Here is a 24,719-nt window from a genome sequence, read left to right as displayed (position 1 = left end):
ACATTAAAGGGAAAGTCTTTGTCACCTACCCCAGGTAACTTTGCAATAGTATCCTTCACTGTCATTTAGTTCAATCAGTTGCCTTGACATTTAACTTCAAACCATTTAACTTGCCCACTTTGGGCCACCAGCAGTCATTTCTCTTGCCTGATGTCCCTGAATGTAACTGACTTCTTGTGGCCTCTGGTCATTCCCTTACTCTCCAGACCCACAGAGGCCATCATATAACTGTTTTAAGAGACTGAATCTGTTAAGGGGCATCCACACATTGTTACATATCACTTTGTTGCTGACACTTGGATACTAGTGTACTTTTCAGGCTACAGTTGCCTAGGTAACCTTCATCATTCCTGTGTGGATGCCCTGTAATTATGATAATTTATGTGCCATTAATGCACTTAAAATGTGTCAAATTCCCAGAGCGCCATTTTGAAATTAAACACCACACTGACCTTGACATGTTTTTCCATCTTCGTTCGGTTTCTGTCCAGGAGGACACCTGCAGTAGAAACTTCCAATGGTGTTACAGCAGAGAGCTTCACAGCCTCCATTGGTCTCCTCACATTCATTCACATCTGACAGGGGAAAAATACGACAAAGCACTGATGAAATGTTTATTCCTCGCTTTTAATCTCCTTATTATTATTTACATGTGAACTAAAGTGAAACCTCTGAGAAAGAAGAACAAAGGATAGATCATGCTAAATGAAAAGGATGTACTGAAATAGTGTCTAAGATAAAACAGGGTTATGCTTCTTTGAGCATGAGAGACTCTCACTTCCTTTTCATGTTGTTCTATTGTGTTTTAAATGTCGTGCGCGAATAAACTTGGACGTGTCAAAAGTACTGAAGGGCCTGGAACTACAAGAAAATCGCTGTGGTAAACTCGGTGCCCTTTTTCCATCCTTCAGTTTGTTTCTTGGTACCAACTTGAAGGAAAATAGGGAAAAAAAGAAGAAAAAAAGAAAAGAAAAGGTAGAATATATCCAGAAGAGAATCAAACTATAAACAGCGATTAATTAAGCGGAACAAATGGAAATATGAGGCAGTAACATGTTGCCCTCATTCACTCTTACCTGCAAACCTACTTCAACATGAACCAGAGTAAGGATTTGTCCTGTTCATGCAAAACATCCTGAACACTTCCACATAAGCTCACTGCTTTCCATTTCATTCCCAATCGTTAAACGTGCTGCCAAATCTGTCATCAACGACACAAGATAAAATCTTTCCCTGCAGTTCCCAAACTACCCATAATGACCAGGGTCAGATACAGGCGCTGACAGTCCAGCGTATCATAACTGAAGCAGCAGAGATTCCACATAATGAGGAGATGTTAAAATTGAGAATAAACAGATAAATGTGTAACAGATTATTCAGTTTACACCACAGTTTAAGGACACGGATGCGGATTCACTGCATTACTATTAAATTTAGTTCATATGGAACATTGTCAGCAGAGATCATGCTCGGAGCAAAGTTTTATACCTGATGACACTGGGTGTTTTACTTGCCATGCCAGCAGAAGGAATCTTGGACTGAAAACTGAAGACTATGGAAAAAATTAAGGGGGAACATTCACTTGGAAGTTGGCACCTTGTAAACTTTCTCCACGTTCATAAAAAGAGGAGAGTTACTGTACAGACTGACGACTACGAATGCAGAGAAAATTGCTTTATTAGAGCTTTTTTCCCCTTTACTAGCAAATCTTGCTCACGTCGCAGTGCCAGCGTCTAACCAGCTAATTATACCATTTCCCTCTCGGTTTACAACATCTGGAAATGTTCGGACTGAAAACAGCGAACTCTCTGTTGGCAGTGAGATGTCACCTTTAACATTAATACAATTTTATTACACAGTGAAACGTAATTTATAATCAGTTTATTACACCGATCCTTCTTTGAAGCAGTACAGCTAGAGACCTAATTTGTGATCCTTACCAATTTTTATATGGGACCTACATCACAAGAGCTTAAATTAATGGGTCTGGGTCCTGGGGTAAGAGAGAGTGCCCACCTTTTGCTACAGTTCATTTAGCCTGTAATATATGGACCGTGGAAAACAGCAGTCTCGATGCAGAAAAACAACCAGGCAACTTGACCTGAAGTCAAGGTCAGAACTGAGCACTGACGACCCCTCTCCATCCCCAGGCCACACACCTGTGGCAGCTTGAGCAGGGGTTTGAGCGGGGTCACTGCCACGCTCATCATTCTCCCTAGTCTTTCTGCCCAATAAGAGAGCAGGAATGTGGAACTTCAATGGGTCAGGAAGAAAATACACAAAGCAGCAGTGGAATACTGAATGTCTCCCCTGGCTCAGTAACATACCACATAGTCCTTATTTCTCCATCAGGATGGCAGTTTTAATGAGCGAGACTTTGGATGGGCTGCACACAGAAATGGAGCTTTAATTACATTTTAGGTATATAAATATTAAACACTGTATATATTTTCCTTTTGCAATGGAGAGTATTTGAAAACACAGTAGATAAAACAAACTCCAAAATCTCTATGATAGCGTTCATACTAAACCAGGGGTCCCCAACCCCAGTCCACGAGGGCCGGTGTCCCTGCAGGTTTTAGATCTCACCCTGGGTCAACACACCTGAATCACATGATTAGTTCATTACCAGGGCTCTGGAGAACTGAAGACATGTTGAGAAGGTAATTTATCCATTTAAATCAGCTGTGATGGATCAAGGACACATCTAAAACCTGCAGGGACACCGGCCCTCGTGGACTGGGATTGGGGACCCCTGTACTAAACTAAACTTAATCCAAAACTGCCACGTAAACCAGCCACAAAAGTTATCTCAGATTTTTAAACCTAATGACTACTGAGCTGAATATGGTGGCTGAAACAGAGGTTACAAACCTACTTTAACCTAGATGGGGGGTTGGTGATATATTTTTCCATTGCACTTTAACCCATCTATCAAACCGTCACCAGACTGAACCTCCAGCAGAGGTACCAGACACTGAAACAAGAGCTTTAAAGTAGGGAAGCGTTTAAAGATCAACGCCATCCCGTGAACATCAGATCACAGAGGTTTCTTCTGCGCCTCTGTGGTGGGGATGAGTGTGTGTGTTTTTTCCAAAATGAGATCAGATGCCTGGAACATAGCGGTGTGTCTGCAGCCCAACTTCTTCCCTCAGTCAAAGGGCAGCGCTCAGGGTTGAACCCATGTGGTCTCTCATGAGACGATTTCACCATATGGTAGATACCTAACTGTGTCAGTTATGCAGCACACACTTCTCTTAGAGATAAACCAATTATACGTCAATTTTAACATCACTGAATTTACACCAGAAATGATATGATAAAATAAAAATCATTGAGTTGATGGTAAAATCTCATCTTTGGATGTATTCAAGGAGTTAGATGAGACAATCACTTAGCTCAGTGTTGCACAACAAAAGATAACAGCAGCGTATGTCAATCATATCTTGTTCTTGGTTTAAAAAATATATGCCTTTAATTATTTTATCCATAAAATGTTAAAAATGCCAATCACAATATGCTAAAGTGATGAGTTGAATATATATAAAAAGGAAAAGGCACTGAGCTGCACAGACGCATCTAATATGCTTGATTTTTATTTCCTTTTCATCAAATTTGGTAGAATTACACTGAGAATTTTTACCACCAAGTTCTCCCCTCTTGCTGGTAGGGCATAGGCAAAGCACCTCATGCCTAAGTCACCCAGAGGACATCCTACTCAGTTGCCTGAGTCACCTAAACTAGATCTTTCAATATGGAGAAGTGACGGCTCTGAGCCCCTCACAAAAGACCAACCTCCTCATCCTGCCTCAAACAGAGAGTCCAGACACATGTCTGCCATTTTGACCAAAGTACAAATACTTGTTTTGCCAGAGGTTTTTCAAATGTCACTCAGTATTTCACCCAATCCTCTTGTCCAAGGCTTTTCTTACAGTTGTGGAGCTGTTACTGAGTAAAATTTGAGATATTCATTGGTGGAAACTGAAACAACGTACATCCTGAAAACAAAATACATCTAATTTACTACGGCTTACTTTCATATTAGCCCGGCAGCAGAGTCACTGTGTTTAGTTTTATTTAGCCCTCTAACAAAGACGTGCTGATCCAACTGCATGCTCATTTTGGAGGCTGTAGTTAGTGGTTCGGTATTTTATTGCAGTGTACTGAGAGCTTCCTGATGTTTATAGAAGAAGTGGGGCCACATTCCCCAAAACCAAGACCATCTCCTCTAACACCATGAAATAAAAAGCTCATAAATTATTACATTACCATTAAGGCGACGAGAGAAGAGACACTATTTTATCAAATACTTATTTTTAACTTATTTACTTCATCATGGACTAACTACACTGACTACAAGACACCCCGAGCATAGGAATGACTAATAGCATCATTAAAATTAATTTCAAGCAAACCCTGGAAATGGTTCTTACCTTCTAACCTCTTCAAGTATAAATAAAGGTGGAGTTTCTTCTCATTGTTCTCTGAAGTCAACACAGTCATTGCTACATCGCCATGAAAGACAAACTGAGCTGTTATGTCTTCTTGAATTCTAATAAAACACATCTTTGGAAATGTATGAAAACTATGTATTTCCTCACAGTGGACACTCTGTGCTAAAGCAACCTGTAAAGAATAAGAAAATAATGAAAGTTCCTCTAAAACTTTTTTTAATGCCTCTTCAGAAGGACATATCTCTTCTATGAAAGTTCAGCTGCAGCAGATCTTCGAGTTTACATTTTTGCACTGTATTGTGTGACTTCCTCAGATAAAGATGACCACTGCTCCCAGTAGGTTGAGGCTCATGTCTTGCTGGGCTAGCTGTGCCAAAGAAAACCACCAGGCCTATGATATTATCTCGAGGGGGTCACGGGCTGGAAAAATTGCAGCATTCACTGAAGATCGGGGGGGGGGGGGGGGGGGGACACTGTGGATATCACTAAGCTTTTTCCTTTTAGGGCCCTGATCTAAAACCCTGCTGGTGTAGAAATGTGCTTTGCTAGTGTTCATTCTTCGCTGTATTCCCTACAGTCCTCACAGCTGCTTTCATTTACCAGGTGCCGCAAAGATGGGATTGGCTCGAGGTTGCATGAGATGCATTTGAGTCAGAAGTATCACTGAGACTGAGCTGCAAGGTGAATCACAGTTTACAACTGAGAAACTCACTGCCTATGAACTCACTGCCCACTTCACACTCTTCAAAATCATCCTCTCCTTTGACCTCCAGTTTAACCAATCGATAAAATGTTTATTGTAAAAAGGCTCATTCGGAAAGGCAGGAGCACAAACCTGAACTGGTGAAATGGGCTCAACAAAGCTCACAAAAATATCATCAAAGTTCGCATTTTATAAACACAGTAATTCCTTGGAATGCCAAGTTTAATCTCAAGAAGCAGGCAGTGTCATTCTGATGTTTAGTCCTTCGGTTCAGGTCTAAATAAATCAGTTAATAGATTTATAAAAGTCTGATATTTCATGCATATTTATAAATATTGCTGAGAAACTCTTCAGATGAGTCCTGCTGCCCAGATTTAATACAAAGCACGTTTAATATAAAAAATATCAGATGTAAAAAATAAAGAAACTCCACATACTTATGTGTCTTTCTTTCCTTCACCTCTGCAAGTCATCAGCTCAAGTTCAATACCGCCCCCTACTGGTAGCCTTCTGCTACATCAGTAGCATCCAGGTGTGAAGCCATTTCTTAAGCTGACACGCTGCGATCCAGCTCTGCTCCTATTCATCCTGTAACTAAAACACAGCTGCTACAATTCACAGTCCAAGAAAACCGCACGCATCAAAGTGCCTGTTCTGATAAAACATCTTTCACTTTGGCGTGCCACACTGGCTTTTACCAGAAAAAAAGTGCATGCCCTATTAAACATTTTATAATTTCCACCCTTAGTCATATTTAATGCATTCTTAGTGCCAGTTTGAGGCACGGGTTTCTTCCCAAAGCCCTGTAATTGTGGCCAACGTGCTGCTGAGATTTTGTTAAGTGGCACTGGCAATAGGACGTGGTGTGGCTTTCCTTAATCCAGAGAAGTAAAAAAAAACACCCTTTAATGAAAACCACACAACGACCTCTATGATGTGTATTTACTTCTATTGACAAACCGCTAACGTTTCCATGAAGTCATTTACAATCTGAATCAGGTCTTGAGTAGAAAGTTGTATCATGGAGGAAAGTGTAGTTAAAACCTTTTAAAGTACTTCTAAAATCTAAAAAGAAAAAAACATCCTCGTAACCAGGCAAGAACTAAAGTCAAAGTTTGCTTCAAGATGAATCATTCAACTTGTGGAGTGAACAGACTCTGTCCACTCTCTCTGGGCCCAAGCACAAAAAGCCTCTGAAAGTCATGAATAAATGCACCTCCAACACTGACCCTCCAGAGCACGACAGCACTTGGTTCCCAGTCAGTTCGCTATGGACACCGAGGAAAGAAAAGTTGCTAACTACTGTAAAAAAGAAGTATAAATGTTTATTGGTTGAAATAATTCTTGGTACCAGCTTAAAAAGAAATGACTTTTGTTGTCTTTACTTCTTTAAACAGCTCATAAAGTCAACAGTGGTGTTTTTCTCATGTTCTCATGTGAAAACAGATGATCAGAATGTAAATTCACTGCTTATCTGTCGACTCCAACAGTTGTGTTTTGTTGTTGTTCAGTTTCTGTCCAAAGGCATGTGTTGACAAGAGGAAGAGACAAGCAGCAGATAGCTACACTGACAGAATCACTGAGAGGCTGTCTGACTCTCAGGTCAAAAAACGAATCAAATGACTGTAGTCTGCAGCACTCTGTGTGCAGCTTATCACAGCATATGACTGCTGAGACCTGTTTCCTTTTCTTTTTTTAAATTCTTGCACATTTGACCACAAGAGAATTCTAAGCGATATCAAATAGACTAAATCCAGTGTTTACGTTTGTTTAGTGAACATTCTGCACTACTGAGTCCTAAACTCCTCTAATCCCTCTTTTGATGATCCATTTCACTGCACTGATAGGCAAGCTTTTAAATGTTTGTGCGTATAAATGTGCAAAGGTTTGAGTGAAGTGTTCCTAGTGTGTATTTATGTGTCAAGGGATGACTGAACTGCTTTGTTCCCAGACATAAACAGCTGAAGTGACATTAGTAAAAATCCCAAAATCATGCAATAGCCAGTCACCCCAAACTGAAGTGTTGCAACCTGATTTAGACAACCCCAATCTTCTTCCATAGTGCTGTTTCGACTAATGATCCGATGGAAGCTAACAGAGCGGAAAGCTCTGAGAGATGTCTGTCCGTTCAAAATAAAGATGTTAATTAAAGGTTTCTGGCATCTGTCACTCAGTCTTACTTTCAGTAAAAGTTACAGATAAAAGCAGAAGACTGCAGCTGCATGAAGCCACGCATGTCTCTGGATAACATTTTATGATGTACACAGCTGAACAAGAGGACTTTGAGGGATTGCCGTCTGACCCTTATGCACGTGCTCTCTCACCGCTCTACCTGTTAGGACCTGTCTTCTCAAGCTTTGACCCAGGAGTTTAGAGCGCCTGGGAAAGCACACTGAGGTCTGCAGGAATCCAAAAATTACTTGTTGTGGTTTCCAGCCTGTCTCCGTCTTGGCTGCACACACTACAAAGGTATGCACAGGGCATGAGTGCAGGGAAAGTCGCCCAGAGCCAAGTGCTTTCAGGGCAAAAGATGGCAGGTACGTGACAGGCTACCATGGTCAAGAGAAGGAATAAACACTGAAAACATTGACGTTTGGATCGATTGATGCACAGCTGTGACATTCTGCATAGGACATCTTGGTTGATTAATATGTGAGTCGACCGGCAAGCTGAGTAATGCTAATCTGAAATGACATATATGTTAAAGAACATGAATGAACAGCTCAAAACCTTTGTCATTAAGATCAGTGATTCATAGGCCTTTTTTGGTGTTGCGATTGTTTAAAATTGAAATGAAAATTGAAATAGATGTTAACATAAACAGGATGCATCATAGGGTCTGTTGGCTGTTTTAAAAAAAAGTTCAGCTTCTGAGTCAGCTCGCTCTGATCAGCTCTGAGGGCGACTCAGCTGTACGACCAGTCCACACATTAAAATTATGACAAATGCTAATAAACTAAACAGAGAACTGGATAAATCTTTCTCCATCGCACTTGCACCACCCTCTCACATATATTTTATAGCGTCTTTTCTTGTTTTGTGATTCCTATCGCTTTTTAAAGCTTCAACTTAGATAAAGAAAATCAAACTACAGTCTGATTTTTTTTTTAAATACAGCCTTTGTATATGAAAGGGCCTTTTCTTCACATTTAACATGTGCTTTTCACACCTCAAGTAACATCAGCATGAATGGCAGCGCAGTGAAAGATAACACTGTTGGGTGAATGCTTGCTGAAGCTAAATGGCTTCCATATGAACACACAGCAGTGGAAATAATGTCACAGATGGAGGAAAAAACAGAGATTTGGTTCAAAATGTTGAATAAACAAGGAGCTGATAAGAAAAACAAAGGCCAAAAAAAGCAAAATGAGAAGAAGATATGAGAGTTCATCTGAATTAATAGGTAGCCCAGATCAGGAGAATCGGGGCACCGCTGGCAGATGAAAGGATCAGTCCACACTGATTACGCCTTTAACTCTGTTTTGCAAACTCTTGTCACTTCTGATTTACACAAACTAGATGCAGTCGGCCCCTGAGAGACCAGGAGCGACCTTTTATCAGGAATGCTGTAAAGACTCTAATGAGATGGGGTGGGAGCCCAGAATCTCGGACAATTATGGGAGATTAGGGTACCGTGCAGGATGCAATGGCAAAGATGTGCCCCTCCTCCTGACTGCACTCCCTCTCATTAGACATGTCTTTCAGGACTTCACAGGAACAGCGCTGTTCTCTCTCAGGGCTGAACGTAAATTTTTGGTTTTCAGTGTGGAACAGAAGACAGGACGTCCTCTTGTGTGAAAGAGAGACCAAACAACTGCTCTAACAGAAAAAAGAGCCGCCCTCTACTTTCAATATCATTGTTTTAATTTGCTTTGAGTCAGCTGCACTGTGTCTTTCTTATGTTGTTGTTTTGGTTTTATTTTTTATTTTTTCATTCCTGTTTCAACACACAGTCTGGTTGTCATAAGTGGTTCTTAAAATGGCAAAAATGTTCCGGTAAACGAAGTCCAGGCTAATCACAAAAATGCATCATGTGTGTCTGTGAGGGCAAAAAATGTTTGAGAAAGTTTTCTTCTTGAATTTTATAAATTCTCTATTGTTTACATCAATATTTATTACTGGATTTCTTTACCCAGTACTGTTGCCACCTGTGAGAAACCACTTGTGTTCATCTTTGCTATGCCTTTAAGTTATATCTAAAAAGAAAAAGCCAAACATTTGCTGGTTTTATTTTCTTAAACGTGCCAATATGTTTTTCTCATATATGTATAATTTAACCTTCAATAAAATTTGGTTTTGACTGTTAGGAAGACACAAAAAAATGGATGAAGGTTAAGAAACATGGCGACCATGCAGACCAAAGACTTAGCCATTATTTAACTTTAGCTACAGCTTCTAGAATAGATGCTTCTTAGACAGAAGAGACAACTGAGTTTGAGCTTGTGAGAGAAAGAGAAAAAGGTTAGAGAGGGGAAATGAGATGGATGTAAAGAGATAAAAGAACAAAGAGGTGAAAAATGTGTGAGAAAAATAAAAGCTTCTGCTGCTGTTTTCCTGAGCCTGTACTGCACAGCATCCCTCATTTGAGCCCATCTAGATTTCTCGCTATGTTGGTTGCTAACAAAGCTACAAGAACAAGATTAAACCTTCAAATGCTAAAAAACGTAAAACATGCCAGTGACTCTTATTGGTACATTTAAACTCCACTTTAGAGAGAAAGTGTTTCGTAATTTTTTTTAAAAAGAAGCAATAATAGCAAGATTATGCAACCACCTGACCTTGTTCAGTGTTTTTAAATCAGATCTGATTAACTTGTTTTAACCTTACGTTTGTGTTTTTGAGAAAAGAATGAAAGACATCACAACTCTCTCCAAGCAAAGTGAAAAAACAGACTTCAGCTTGTTCGGTCCTTTCAGCTGCAGCCTGTTAAACCCATCACAGAACAAAAGGGAAACCCTGCGAATGATTTAAACTGTCAGAGATTCCCTAGACTTTTACAATGCCATTGTCAGCTGTTTGACTTTTACAGCTTTCTTTTTTTTGTCCAACTAAAAAATGCTCTAAAACTAAAACGGTAAGATTATAAGCAGATAAAACAAATGTTATGAGTCCCTATATGAGATAACTCAAGGCTTTTGACCTCGTTTTGGAAGATGGACACACCAATCATAAGTGACAAACTGCTGCAGCTGGTCATCTCGCTACTTTATCTTCTGGTGGATTTACAGTCTTTCACGGTCGCACTGACCAAAATGAGGGATAATCGTATGAGTTATGGGCCATTGTTAAAGGGTTCCAACCGATCCATTCGTTCCCAGTTGTGATGCAGTTTGAGAGCAAGGGAACAAAAAATTAAGGTGCAATATTCCAGGAATCCCTTCTGTGATGAATTTGCCAAAAGCGAAAGAGGATTTTGCGCTAGTCATAACAATATTGTACTCAGTATTAAAGCATAACAAATTGTCAAAATGGCAGTACTACACCAAACAGTCTTTAGAGCTTTACTGTGAAATCTTACATTTTTCCTAAACTACCATGAACACTCTCTTCCTTTTCCTCCTGAACCATTTACCAGCTCACTGCACATCAAAAACATCTCCTGGGCCTTAGTTAAAGAAAGCCCAATCTATATTACGGCTAGTCAAACAATGGGATTATGTACTAAGTCGGTGTTTCGAGCATTTAAGCTATCTTATATCCAGACCATGGTGCACACATGACTTTCATTTTGGAGCACTTTGTCGCTTAAGCACTTAGCTAGCTCAGCATGGAGGTTTTGCAAATATTTTTCTTGATCCCAAGTAAAAACCATTCAATCATACCCACCATTCAGGGATTTATTTTTACAATGGGAAAGGTCTGAAGGCCTGCATACCGACAGCAGTGATCTCGTTACATTCCACAGTGCTCCTAAACACGAAGGGAAAAGATCAACTCTATGCAGAGACTTGTAGCACAAGAAAAAGACCAGTCAGCAAACGGTGACAAACAGTTACCCAACATTTTCAGGCATGGTGAGATACCGTGCAGCACTTCTGCTGTGAGTCCAGCTCAAGTTTAAAAGGGCACAAACTGCATCAACATGCTGGCTCGACCTTGGCTCTCTCTGCTCCCTCGCAGTCTCCAGCATAGAAGGACACCATAAAAGTCAGTGGTGTCACATAAATCAGATTGTTTAAAGACACAGTTACACTAATGATACTCTTCAACTTTGCACAGCAATGCCTTGCTGCATTCAAATGTAAAAACAAAACAAAACACGTGGTCAGTGACTAAAGCCCAGAAACAATTATAGACCTTCAACCAAACAGCCACTAATGTGGTTACTCACATCTGGGAGCCCTGAATAACAATCATTTAATCTCACTAAAGAGAAATACATCTTGGGTTTTTGAGAAAGAGATGCACTTTTATCAAAATTCAACAGACATGAACCAGGAATAGAATTCCTGTAGAAAAACGACATTTTTGTGCAGCAAGGGGAGGAGAACAAAACAGACAACTGGACTGTTGCCTATCTGGTTACAGTCTTTAAGGAAAGACCAGTAACAAAGTAGAATGGCTATGAGAAGAGGAACAATAGTACTGCAAAAAGAGCTAAATTTAAAATCTAAAGCTTGATGATGACAACAGATAAACTGTAGCTTATACTTTACATGAAAACCAGATTCATGAATCCCTCTGAAGAGCTTCAGCTTCACACAAGGATGTCAAACTCATTTTACATCGTGGACCACATTCAGCCCACTTTGATCTTAAGTGGGCCAGCCCAGTGAAACTCATTTAGTCTTAATATGAGGAAAATAATTACAATTTCAACAGTACATTTAATTTTTTCTATATGATAAATGTGTAAAATTACAGAAAAGGCTATGATAGCCCAACGCATAGACATATTTTCAGTAGATCTTTCTATAGTAGGTAGTGAAAAACAGGAACTTTTCTGTTATCTAATTGTTTATCTATTACTTTACTTTGTTTAGTATGAATGGAAATTGGCAAGGTCTTTATCAATAGGAAAAGCAGTGAAACTTTCCAAACTACACTTAAATGTTCAAAATCTATGAACTCCTTCCCATTTTCCACAGGCTCTCAGTGGGCCAGACTGGAAGTTTTGCTGAGCCTGTTCTGGCCCCCGGGCCTTATGTTTTACACTTCTGACTTAACAAAAAGACAGTGAGAGATGGTCAGAAGCAGCAAGAAAGACATGAGCAGATAAACTGTATGGAGACCATATAACTTGTTAAAGAAAAGCCTGTATGTGATATGGTCTGAAGGTTTCTTCCTTCTATGATTTAAAGTTTCCACTCACGATCACATCCCTCTGAACTGCCAAGGTACCATGACTTATACTTTAAAAATGAAAAATATGACATTTTGGTTACCTTGTTATTTTTCTATTGTTCTTTCTTTAAATGCCAGAAGACACTTAAGACATTTTCTGCTTATAGCCCCTTGACCAGATGGCTTTAGTTCAAGTCTGTGTACATCACCAGCTGTGTGGAATTCAACAAGTGACCTTTAACAAGACTATAAATTCCAACAATAGCTCCAGGGTTGCTGCTCCGACCTTGAAACATGCGACCAAAAAACTTCACAAAGCCAGAACAAGATTAAAGGAACAGTAAAGGTAAGAAGACCTCTGCATTAAAACAAATGAGGATTTGACCCATTTGGTTTCCTCTCTGAAGTAAATGTCCTGCATTTAATGCAATACTGAGGGAAAATTACAAAAGCATTATCAGAAAAATTCAACTTTTAGTACATAAAAAGTACTGAGCATCAAATACAGATGCAGATATACAGCACAGCGTTATAGTAGGTAGATAATCCTAACAATGTATTTACTGCCAAAACATATAATAAAGTAAAAAAAGCTTCATGTTTTGCTATTTAATTTGACTGTGTAAAGTATTAAAATTGTACTCGATTACAGTAGAGTTGTTACTTTTCACCCCAGTTTATTATACAATCATGACCCATGTGATATGACATCACAAAATATCTCAGTGAAAGATTCAGAAAACTTGTGAAAAGCATACTCAGTGGAAAAATAATCAATTATGTCAGATAAGCTGATTAGAGTGAGCTTCTCAGTGTGTCCCCGTTGTATTTCAGCACCAGCCACTAGACTGTGGAGGACGCGTCATGCACCGAAAGTCCCCACAGAAATAGCTGACCTCATTATTTAGAGCTTTAATCAACTGTATAAGCCACACTAAAACCTAGGCGAGCTCTCTGACTGAAACAGACTCTGTTAGCAGTATTAGGCTGTATGTATTACTTTTTACAAAATCTCCTTGTTCTAACTGATCCCTTTGCTGTTCTATTAAAAGGAGAAAATAATTGTTATTTAACTTTACCCCGCTCTGAATGGATTACTCGAAGAAACTTGGAATGATTGACTGAAAGCATTTGGATTGACTGAAAGCTTAACATGGCAGTGGCTGAGAAAAGCATGCCTTAGAGCCTTAGAGAACAATGTTAACGATGATAGCTATCAGTACAGTACAGTTCTTCTTGAGTGATGTCTAGAACAAGCTGGTGCTTCTGGCATCGCAGTGACCACAAACTGAGGCAAGATATGAGCTTATGGCTCAGAACAAGGCCCTCCGAGGGCCGACGCAACAGCTGCCTGTGAGAAAATACACACAGTCACAGCAAGACTTCAGACACAAAACCCCGAGGCTTTCATTATTATATCTGGAGACTTTAACCATGCCACACTGGATTCTACTCTGGCTGCTTTTCACCAGTTTGTGAATTGTCCCACAAGGAGCAACAGGACAATTGACCTACTGTATGCTAATGTGAGAGATGCATACAGAGCCACCCCCCTCCCCCCACTAGGGAAGTCAGACCACAACCTGGTTTACCTACAGCCACAATACACACCCCTCGTCCAAAGGCAGCCGGTCACAACGCGCTCCATCCGGAGATGGACCCCAGAAAAGGAGGATGCTCTGAGGGACTGTTATGACACCACAGACTGGGATGTGCTCCTGAGCCCACATGGTGAGGACATAGAGGGGGCGACACACTGTCTTACAGACTACCTCAACTTTTGTGTGGACACAGTCGCCCCTGCTAAGACGGTACAGTGTTATCCTAATAACAAACCGTGGGTAACACAGGAAGTCAAAGCTGTCCTCAACATGAAGAAGAAGGCTTTCAGGAGCAAAGTGAAGGAGGAGATGAAGGCAGCACAGCGGGAGGTGAAACGCTGCCTGAGGGAAGCAAAGGACACCTACAGGAGGAAGGTGGAGCAGAAGTTGGAGAGGAACAATATGAGGGAGGTCTGGAATGGTGTGAAAACCATCACAGGCCACAACACCAAGAAAAGCACAGTGGGGGGGACTGTGGAGAAGGCAAACGAACTTAACAACTTCTTCAACAGGTTTGACCAGCCCACAACCCCCCCCACCCTCACCCTCACCTTCACTACAGAGTCCAATCCCCACTCTCCTACCTCCCTCGCTTCCCCCCCTTCCTGACACCATGACACCCCCCTCCTCCAATCCCTCTCTCAGCAGCAAGACATCTCCCCCCCTCCCCTCCTCCCAAACATCTCCCAGTGTCACAGTGGATCAGGTCAGGAGACAACTGAGGAAGCTTCGCCCCAGAAAGGCAGCAGGCCCAGACAAGGTGTGTCCTAGGATGCTAAAGGCGTGTGCTGCTGAACTTGGGGAGCCGCTACAACGAGTCTTCAACCTCAGTCTGCGACTGGGGAGAGTGCCCGCCCTATGGAAGACATCCTGCATCGTCCCGGTCCCCAAAAAGAACCGGCCCAATGAGCTGAATGACTTCCGACCGGTGGCACTGACGTCACATCTTATGAAGACTCTAGAGCGGCTCTTCCTCAACCTCCTCCGACCACAGGTACAACATGCCCAGGACCCACTACAGTTTGCATACAAGGCGGGTGTCGGAGTGGAGGATGCCATCCTGTACCTCCTACACAGAGCCCACTCACACCTGGATGGGGGAAAAGGCACGGTCAGGATCCTGTTTCTTGACTTTTCCAGTGCCTTTAATACCATCCGGCCCTGTATGCTTCAAGAAAAACTGAACAGGATGGAGGTGGACCCCTGCCTGGTCGCTTGGATCTCCGACTACCTCACCGACAGACCACAGTACGTCAGGCTGAAGGACATCACGTCTGACACTGTGGTCAGCAGCACAGGAGCACCACAGGGAACTGTGCTGTCCCCTCTTCTCTTCACCCTGTACACCTCTGACTTCTGCTACAACTCTGAATTATGCCATATTCAGAAGTTTGCAGATGACACGGCCATCATGGGGTGTATCTGGGATGATCAGGAAGAGGAGTACAGAAGTCTGGTGAGGAACTTTGTCGCATGGAGTCACACAAACCACCTGCAACTCAACACCTCAAAGACTAAGGAACTGGTTGTGGACTTCGGGAGGTCTAGAGCAGGTCCACTGCCGGTTCAGATAGAGGGGGAGGAGGTGGAGGTGGTCAACAAGTACAAGTACCTCGGGCTGTGGGTGGACAATAAACTGGACTGGTCATGCAACACAGAGCACCTGTATAAAAAAGCCCAAAGCCGACTGTACTTCCTCAGGAGGCTGAGGTCTTTTAACATCTGCAGGAAGCTCCTGAGGATGTTTTACCAGTCGGTGGTTGCTGGAGTACTTTTCTATGCTGTGGTGTGCTGGGGGAGCAGCACAGCAAAGAGGGACTCATCCAGGCTGGAGAAACTGATCAGGAGGGCTAGCTCTGTGGTCGGCATGAAGCTGGACACTCTGGTGACAGTGGCAGAGAAAAGGACATTAAAGAAACTGATGGACATTATGGACAATGCCAGACATCCTCTGCACACGGCCATTAACAATCAGAAGAGTCTGTTCAGTGACAGGTTGCTTCTCCCAAAGACAAGAACTAACAGACTTAAAAACTCCTTTGTCCCACACGCCATCAGACTGTTTAACTCCTCTCTGGAGGGGAGAGGGAGGGGAAACAGGAGGACAAAGGAGGGGGGAACAACTAAGCTGTAGTGCCTCTTCACCTCACTGTGCAATACCTTTTGTGCAATACTTTTGTAAATAGTCAACAGTGCAATAGACTCAATACTTGAAATGTGCAATTCACTTGTATTTTTATTTTTTATTCCTATTTATTCTATTTATCCCCTTTGTATATTTTATTTATATTGTCTCTGTATTTATATATATATGTGTGTGTGTGTGTGTGTGTGTGTGTGTGTGTGTGTGTGTGTGTGTGTATATATATATATATATATATATATATATATATATATATATATATATATATATATATATATATATATATATATATATATATATATAATATTCTGTAACTCTGTAACTTCTGTCGGTGCTGTGCTTTTTTTGGAAATCGAATTTCCCAGAGGAACCCACCCGAGGGATTAATAAAGTTCTATCTAATCTAATCTAATCTAAATGAAACTCATACTGTAACACAGAAAGAGCTATTTCAGCTCTTCTTTGGACTCAGCAAAGAAGTCTACCGCACACGGCATTATGCACATTGTGGGAATTGAGCAAACACCATCAAATCTGGAAAACCTTTTACTTCGCTTTCAACGGTTTTACTTTAATATCACAGACTCCTCATATTTGTGTCAAATAACTCTAAAACAAGTTGTCACATGAGCCATTGGTTCAGTGATAACTGCATCGCCTTTCACCAGATGGATCTGATACAAAAAGCATTTTTACAAGACATTTAAAGCTTCTTCAACATAGTAAAGTTTCATGTTACAAAGAGTGTTTGTCAGCCTCTCTGTCTATCTGTCTGTTTCTAGCTGAGTCAGATGTCAGCTGGTATGAAGACATCTGCCTTGCCAGGGGTCTGAAAGCCTTGGACGCCGCTGATCCCAGAGGATACCACTTGCCTACTGATGACAGGTGGGATATAAAGTACATCAGGGACCAAGTGACTAAATCCCTTTGGATATAGACAAGATGAGTAGAAGAGCTGGGTTTCTTTTTTGTTTTTTTGTTTTTTTAAACGGACCTTAGCTCATACAAAAAAGAAGGTACGCTATAAGTTTCCGCTTCACTGCTGAAACGCTCCAACATTTTCATACATGTTATTGACATGAAATGAAAGTGATACCATGCTTTCATAAGGTGTTATAGGTGGACACATTCCAAATCTTTTGGATCACTTTACCCTGTTGGACGGTTGGCTGCTGGGGAACATAATGATGTCCTAATATCAGATACAGATAGCAACCTTCGGAGGCCTAAGATGTACGCGTGTGCCAATTTGGTTGATGTCTTGTGGACAAAGACAGAGATTTATATTATAGGTAGTTTTTATTTGCATTATAGACCTCATTCTGCTTTAATTGGGAACTGTGTTGTATTGAGGAGTAAATAAACAGTCTAGGTAAACAGAAGATTTACTCATAAATTAGCCGAATGATGTGGCTGTAAGCAGTGTAAATACAGCCTTATAAATCAGCTGCTTCATCAGAACTGCTGTCAAATTTTGATTGGTTCTCAGAAATATTTAACGCAAACAAACAAACCACAAAATTACAGGACATCGATTTGCAAGCGAATATCACTGGTCTCCATCAGTCATGTCAAATTATGCAACTATTAAATATAACACTGTATCCACTGTGTTTTGTAAGTGGAGGCTGACCCTTTCAAAAATGTGATTTACTATCTATCAAAGGACTAGGAAGGCCTCTAGGCACCAGTTCCTGCTTAACCACATAGTTGAGGCACAAACACAAAAAAATAGTACCGTAATTGTCGGGCTATAAGCCGCTACTTTTTGCACAAGCTTTGAACCCTGCGGCTTTTAGTCAGGTGCGGCTTTTCTATGGATTGTCCATGATTTTTGTCATATCGTAAGACGATTTGTTTTGTGTGTTCCGCTGTTGTACGGCACTACGTTGCCTGGCGGAAGGATCGGGGTTCAAGAGTGGTATGTTAGTCACATGTCCATCCGCCAGGCAACGTAGTGCCGTACGAAGTAGCGCGAAAAACAAACTTCAAAGTAGCGCTACGCGTTCAGCGGGAGTCGTGGATGATGAGCGGCGATAAACTTGCGAAAAGCAAGTTATGCCCAACTCCACCGGTGGATTCTGACAGCGTGGAAAAGTGTGAAAACATCCACGATCACCAACGGATTTTGAAGGGCTGGACTGCTGCATGATGGAGAGGAGGACTCTGACACTGACAATGAGGATTTCTTTGGTTTTGAAAGTGACAACGAAGGAGAGAAGCGGAGAGTAGATGACGAAGCCATCCTGAGCCTGTTTGTATCCGACACTGGAGAAGAGGACTTTGGTGGTTTTAGTGCGCAGGAAGAAGAGAAAGATGGTGGTGAATGACTGACTTTTCTTCTTGTTAAAGCCGTGTCACTGCACCTGAGCCTAAAAGGTAGTCCGAATCTATTTTTCTGGTGTGCTGTAGGTTACTGTTATGTACTACATGTGCAAATATGTACCCATAACTTGTTTTTCAAGTTATGGGTACAAACAGCCATCTCTTTCCTGACAATTCGCTTTGTGCATATTCTCTTACATATGATAAGTCAACATTGAAACACCTGCGGCTTTCAGTCAGGTGCGGCTAATGTATGTACAAAACAGGATTTTCCCCTGATTTTAGCTTGTGCGGCTAATATTCAGGTGCGCTTTGTAGTCCGGGAAATACGGTAATTATTGTCTTACACACAACCAGGACACAATGCTGTCCTAAAAACAAAATAGATGACGGCTACAGACAACTATTGAGAGCAGAGGACTAATTGGCTCCTTTGAAGACATAAACACAATCCAATTGCTATACACAAACACGGACAAACCACATCAGAAGCTCTCCAAGGGGGAATCACCACGTGCAGCTGCAGAGGAATGCTGTTGAGAGCTGTCCGAAATGATGAGTGAATCTTTGAGTGAAGTGTGGCTACACACATTCATCCTTGGCCACATCCTCCACTGTGGCTTCAAGGTTGTTGTTTTTTTCTTTTCTTTTCTTTTCTTACATCTTAACAGAGAGCAAACAGGGGCTGACAGCTGTGAGAAGCGTGTGGACCGCAGCAATAAGTGCGTTATAATGGCAACTTGTGTGAGGAGCACGCTCAAATCTTTACAAGGGTTATTCATCCAGAGCTCAAGAACGTGACAACGACGAAAGGCTATGTGTTTGACCACCGCAGGAATGCTCGGAAGGACTGATCAATATATCAGAGCAGTCACTCAGTGAACAGAGTCATTCATTAAAGCGATCCTATTAATGAGCCACCAGTCTCCAATGATCCACCTTGTACTCTTAAGTTATTGTCTTTGGCCTTTGGACTTTTTGACCTGACCCGTATTTGGTACATGTAGTACCACCAATAGCGCCTGTGTCCACCTCCCACCAACTTAAGCATTGCCCCTGGACAGGAGGAATCAACTGACAGCCTCACACCCTTCATCCAGCAGCTCATTTAGGGCCAATCACAGAGAAATATAGCTGCCTGAGTGCTTACAGGCTAATAATCTCTAAATAGCTACCCACCAGCAAATGCCCCCTAGGTATCCACTGATGACAGTTATCATTTACAATGAAAAACAACAGTGGCGAGTCAGAGTGTTTGGAAATGGAAAGAAACAGGCTGGATCGAAAACAGGATGGGCCTTAAAAGTGACTTTTAGGTTATGTGGAGAGTTTATTGGTCCAAACAAAACATCCAACATTATTACTATGACTGTGTGTCTGTGTGTGCCTGTGTGTAAAAGCCACAACAATCATTTCTATTTAGCATTTTACGTCGTACATGAATGAGTGTGTTTGGGGAACAATGACAGGGATAAAATATGTCTGTCTTCAAAAAAAGAAACTGAAGGTAATCTCTGAAGGTTTCTTCCCCTCTTTATGCACCTTGTTAGAAGGTGAAGGACTGCCAGAGCCCCCATATTGGAAACATAAGAGAATACTCGAGTGTCAGATTAATGTTTTTTAAATCCCATATTTATGTTTTATTTCATAACTTAAAATGAGTAGATAAATCAGTATTAAAATGTAGCAACAGGAGGGGTGAGACTGTGCGTGTTGTATATTTTCAAAAGCCAACTAGTGCAGTGAACAGAGGTGTTTTTACTTGATTGCATTTTTTGTTCTGATCACTTACTGATCCACTAAGGACTTATTTAGACATCAGCTGTGTTTTTCATGATTAAGTCTTGCTGATTGCCACCATCATTCCCACAACTTCATACTATTTGTTATAGTGAGGAGCAAAACCTGTGCATTGCACCATGCTGTGCGCACTCACCCTCATTTCAACACTCCATATCTGTGATTTATCATTGTGTGTTACTAAAAAACACGCTACTGCTCTGTTCAGAATGACTGATGAGCTTCTACTACGGAGACAAAAGAGGGCGAGCATCCTATCATTCATAAACATAACATAAAAGAAGCCAAATACATGTCATTCAGATACATTATTACATCCACAGAGAATGCAGAGCTATAAAACAGAGTCAGCGGGTTTCTAGTTGTTTATGCTGAGACGATCATGCCTCTGAATATGTTTATATGCTCCATTTTAGGCAAACCTATACTTTTTTTTGCATGAACACTGATGAACATCATCCTAAGCAGATGGTTTCAATATTCTTAAAGCCCTCCTCTTTAAGGCACCGAGTGGTCCTAAGCTTTGCTGGACAGGATCTCAGTGGGCATGTGTATTTACGGATCCCTTTGTCTTAATGGTTAATCTCTCATTCAAGTATGAAGTAATCAGAAGTGAGACAGGTCAGCTTAGCTGCCACCGAAACCTTTGATTCCTCAATGGCTAATCATGAGCCACAGCCAAGAAGGCTGTAAAACTACACGTTCCACCAGTGAAGTCTTGAGAAAATCACGTGTTGATTAAGAAGTGGGTAAGTTTGAGATGAAGGTGAAGGATTCTGGATCCTGTCCAGAGTGCGTAAAAGCAGATTAGACCTAACAAAAGCGTGATGTTTACTCGGCCTCTGCAGTTAGAACTTGTGCAACAAAGTCTGTAACATTTGGGAGGGTCTGAATCGAGGGCGACACGGACAATTCTAACAAAAACTTGACACCGAAAAGGAATTTCCTGCCGTGTGGTGTTATCCGAAAAACAACAGAATCTTCCACTGTGTTACTTCAATAGCTCAAATTTAACAATGGAGATGCTGATAAAATACTTAGGTTTCTGGTAAGTAAGCCAAGTGCTGATGTGAGGAGATTCCCTATTCACTCTACAGAAAGGCTATCACTTCAACAGAGTTCAGGGGGAGGCCTGGCAGTCTGACTGAAGTGGATCAGAAATGTAGGCTCCAGAAAACAGTCAGGGGTTGCTGTTTTTTTAATTAAATAGTGACCTACTAATCAATTTCAATCTGTCTGTAAGGTGTTTTCTTGATTCCTGCTATTACTGTAGTTACTTTTCAACCCCCAACCTCCGTCCAATGAGAGCTGAGAATGGGTTCTTTAACTCTACATGTTGCTTTATTACTAAACTCTGAAAACATGTAACAAATGTAAGAAACACAACAACAAAGAATGGGCAATAAAACAAGCATAAAAGAAAGAGAAGAAAAGAGAAGAATCTGAATATGAAACGCTACAAGGATGTCTGTACTCACCGTACTGACAGCTGGGGCCGCTGAACCCTGCGGGACAATCACAGAGCTGGGTGGATCCTTCCCGACACTGGCCCCCGTTGAAGCAAACACCGTAGCTACACACCGCTGTATGTGGAAAGACAAGAGGAAAGAATAAATAGATGAGAGAAGCAGAGACACCTGGCTGTTGTCAGGACACGTCAGCATCTGCGATTTCTTAAACTGACCTCTTTCTATCAAAAACGTATCACCAGCCTATTAACGTCTGACTAAAGAGGAACCTGAATTCTCCTCCATTCACACTAACAAATGTAAGTGGAATCTGCCCCTTGGCTTTGAGAAGACAAACAAGGTTTTTTCACCAAGAAATTTCTAAACAGTAGTTTCCGTGACTTTTAACTATGATTGATCACAACAGCTTGTATGACTTTCACGGGAAACTGCCCTCTTCCTCATGCAGTCAGAGAACATCACCTGGAAATGTCATCGATCGCAGAGCTGAACTTTTGTTTATTGTCGTAAACTGTGACTGTACAGATGTGTCGTGGTGAGTTACGATTGAAATTCACAGAGGCACAGGTCAGGCTCATCCATCTCTTTGACAAGCGACCCCGAGTCCTTAAATCCCCGTGAGTCAAACTGTTAAGATGAGAAATTTAAGGAATCCCAGAACTTATAAACAGTGGGAGCCACTAGGTAGCTTTGAGCATGTGAATTCACCTCAAAGGTAAACGATCACATTCCATAAACTCTCACAACACTCACATTAATCATGACAGCCCTCCAGCTCGAACTGTGCCTGTACTCATGTAGTACATGGGTGCTGCAGTGTACCTGTCTACATGTATGCTCATGTGTGTGGAGAGTAATATCTATGTGAAGCCACACACAGCTGTTTAAGCCAGACCTGCACTGTCCTGAGCAGAATACAGTACTTAGTGATGACAGGTTCAAAGGACTTATGCCTATCATTGCAGTTCCTGCAGCATGTGGACACTGGGAGTCAACAAAACACAGTCGAGCCAGCTAATCATCCAAGGAATCCAAATGGCAATCCTTCATAAGATGATTGCAAAGAGGTCAGCCAGTTTAACTTAGCATCTTGTGCCACGTGTGCATTTTTGTCTGTTTAATCCAACCAGAAACAGCATATCCAATCATCATCAGGCTGGTGGTTCCGATGCCCTTTATTAGCCATATACGGTCATAGTGAGGGTCTCAGCATGCCCGGTACAGCTTAAACAGAAACATCAGTATGATTTCCAAAAAAATAAAACTGACAACTCACATTTTAGTTGTGTTATGCACTGTACTTTCATACTGTGTTTTACATTTCAACTAAAAAATGTAACAGTCAGAATACCAAAAGATTCGCTCTTTTGTTTTCTGTTTAACAGACAGCCAGGCAGAAATATCAAAATGAAGATGTGAGGTTGTACTAAAAAACAGGATTTGGGTGATGGTGAGGTAACTTTGGATTTAATCTCGGTCCTTTAGTGTCATGGCATTGGTTCACTTCTTACTGTTTGAGCAACAAGCAGTAAGAAGTGCTACACACTTAACCTGTTCTTAAGTAAGTAAGTGAGATAACAGACACGTATCAGTATCTCCTACTCACGAATCAAATGGCATCACCAGTTGTAGAAGATCTCAAGGAGTTTGGCAGCCAGAAGGCGAGATGTCTCTTAGGAATGCAAGACTGTTCCCGGCCTGTCTGAATACTTTGGCTTTCTCTGAGATCTACATTCTCAGTGAAGTGCTTATCTTTGATTAAAGCAGAGACTGACCTAATAACATTTGCAAGAAAGCCAACTTACCGGTTTCAATTACACTTTTATTTTTGTTCTTTACTTACTTGATTCTCTGAAACTGTGTTGAGCATTTTCCAGAATTTCAAAATATTATTGGACTAAATTACTCACTCATTCTTTTAAAGAAAATAATCATTAAATGCTTAATCAATCATTTAGAACGCCAGTAGTTGCACCCTTACTCAATAACATTCATAACATTTACTAACTTTCAACAGATGTACGATAAAAAGACAGAAGATCAGCTTAGGCAAGGGAGAGATGCCTCGGGGTGTGAAAATATAAGATGGCTTATGTGTATCTGCAATCAGGCTTTAGCTGCACTTTGGGGAGTAACATAACTTTTCCAGACAAAGGCGATGGATGTCAAGAAGCAGTTTCTCCAATAAACACAGATGAGCCGGAACAATTTCATGTATGTCTCAGCAGATTCAGATGGCTCTGTCAGCCTAAACATCCGCTTGTCATCTGGCTCCGTTTGCAGACACCTGCTTAAAAGTTGGATCATCCAGATCACTTGCACCACACATCCCATACATATACACCAGAAATACATCAATGACTTTTTCTTGCTTATATCACAAAATGCACCAGCACTCTAAATGCATCTATGTTGTGCACATCATCTTATAATTCAACAGTATCTCCTAAAGCTGAACATACCTTCATCTGTACCTCTGTTATTATATAATATGCAGGAACTCTGATGTGGTGAAATTAACAGGTGACAGACAAGCAGTAACATTTTTTGGACACTGATATTAGCACCAGCTGTGAGAGATCAAATTATTTTGATATCCCACATTCCTCATTTCAGTTGGGAGGGGAAAGTGTTAAATGTACAAAATCACCAAGCACAAATGAAAAGGTCAGGTCTCTCAGAGAGACTTCAGACTAAGCGACGACAAGGAGACTGTACATTCCCTCTTCAGAGGTTGCTGGCAGCTAACCAGGGCATTTATGGGCAGCCCAATTCCTAAACCCCTTACGGTGCTTAATCTTCCCTGAAATAATTCCTTAATGTGGCATGCAGCGTGTCTCTTCTAGCCCAATCTCATCTTTTTTCCTGTGAAAGCCTCCACTCTTTTACACAGACACCTTACAAAAAAGGAGAGACAGAAAGAGCGGGAGGTCAGCGACT

At 41.3% G+C, this 24,719-nt stretch overlaps 1 protein-coding gene across 2 annotated transcripts in view; it reads right to left on the bottom strand.

Moving 5' to 3' along the window:
- The window catches only part of megf6b (multiple EGF-like-domains 6b), a 68,873-nt gene that overhangs the window by 35,658 nt on the left and 8,496 nt on the right, over nt 1-24,719 (bottom strand). For both annotated transcript variants that reach the window (XM_085406781.1, XM_085406782.1), the window contains exons 4-5: nt 21,789-21,893; nt 453-575 (exon numbers count right to left, since the gene is read on the bottom strand). In XM_085406781.1, coding sequence (XP_085262907.1) covers nt 453-575; nt 21,789-21,893 — 228 coding nt within the window. The remainder of the gene's footprint in view (nt 1-452; nt 576-21,788; nt 21,894-24,719) is intronic.

Source organism: Rhamphochromis longiceps, linkage group LG5 (genome assembly GCF_057381845.1).
Source record: "Rhamphochromis longiceps isolate RC_006_pf linkage group LG5, R_longiceps_female_GT1.1, whole genome shotgun sequence".
Classification (NCBI taxonomy): domain Eukaryota; kingdom Metazoa; phylum Chordata; class Actinopteri; order Cichliformes; family Cichlidae; genus Rhamphochromis; species Rhamphochromis longiceps.
This window is presented reverse-complemented; position numbering and strand designations above follow the sequence as displayed.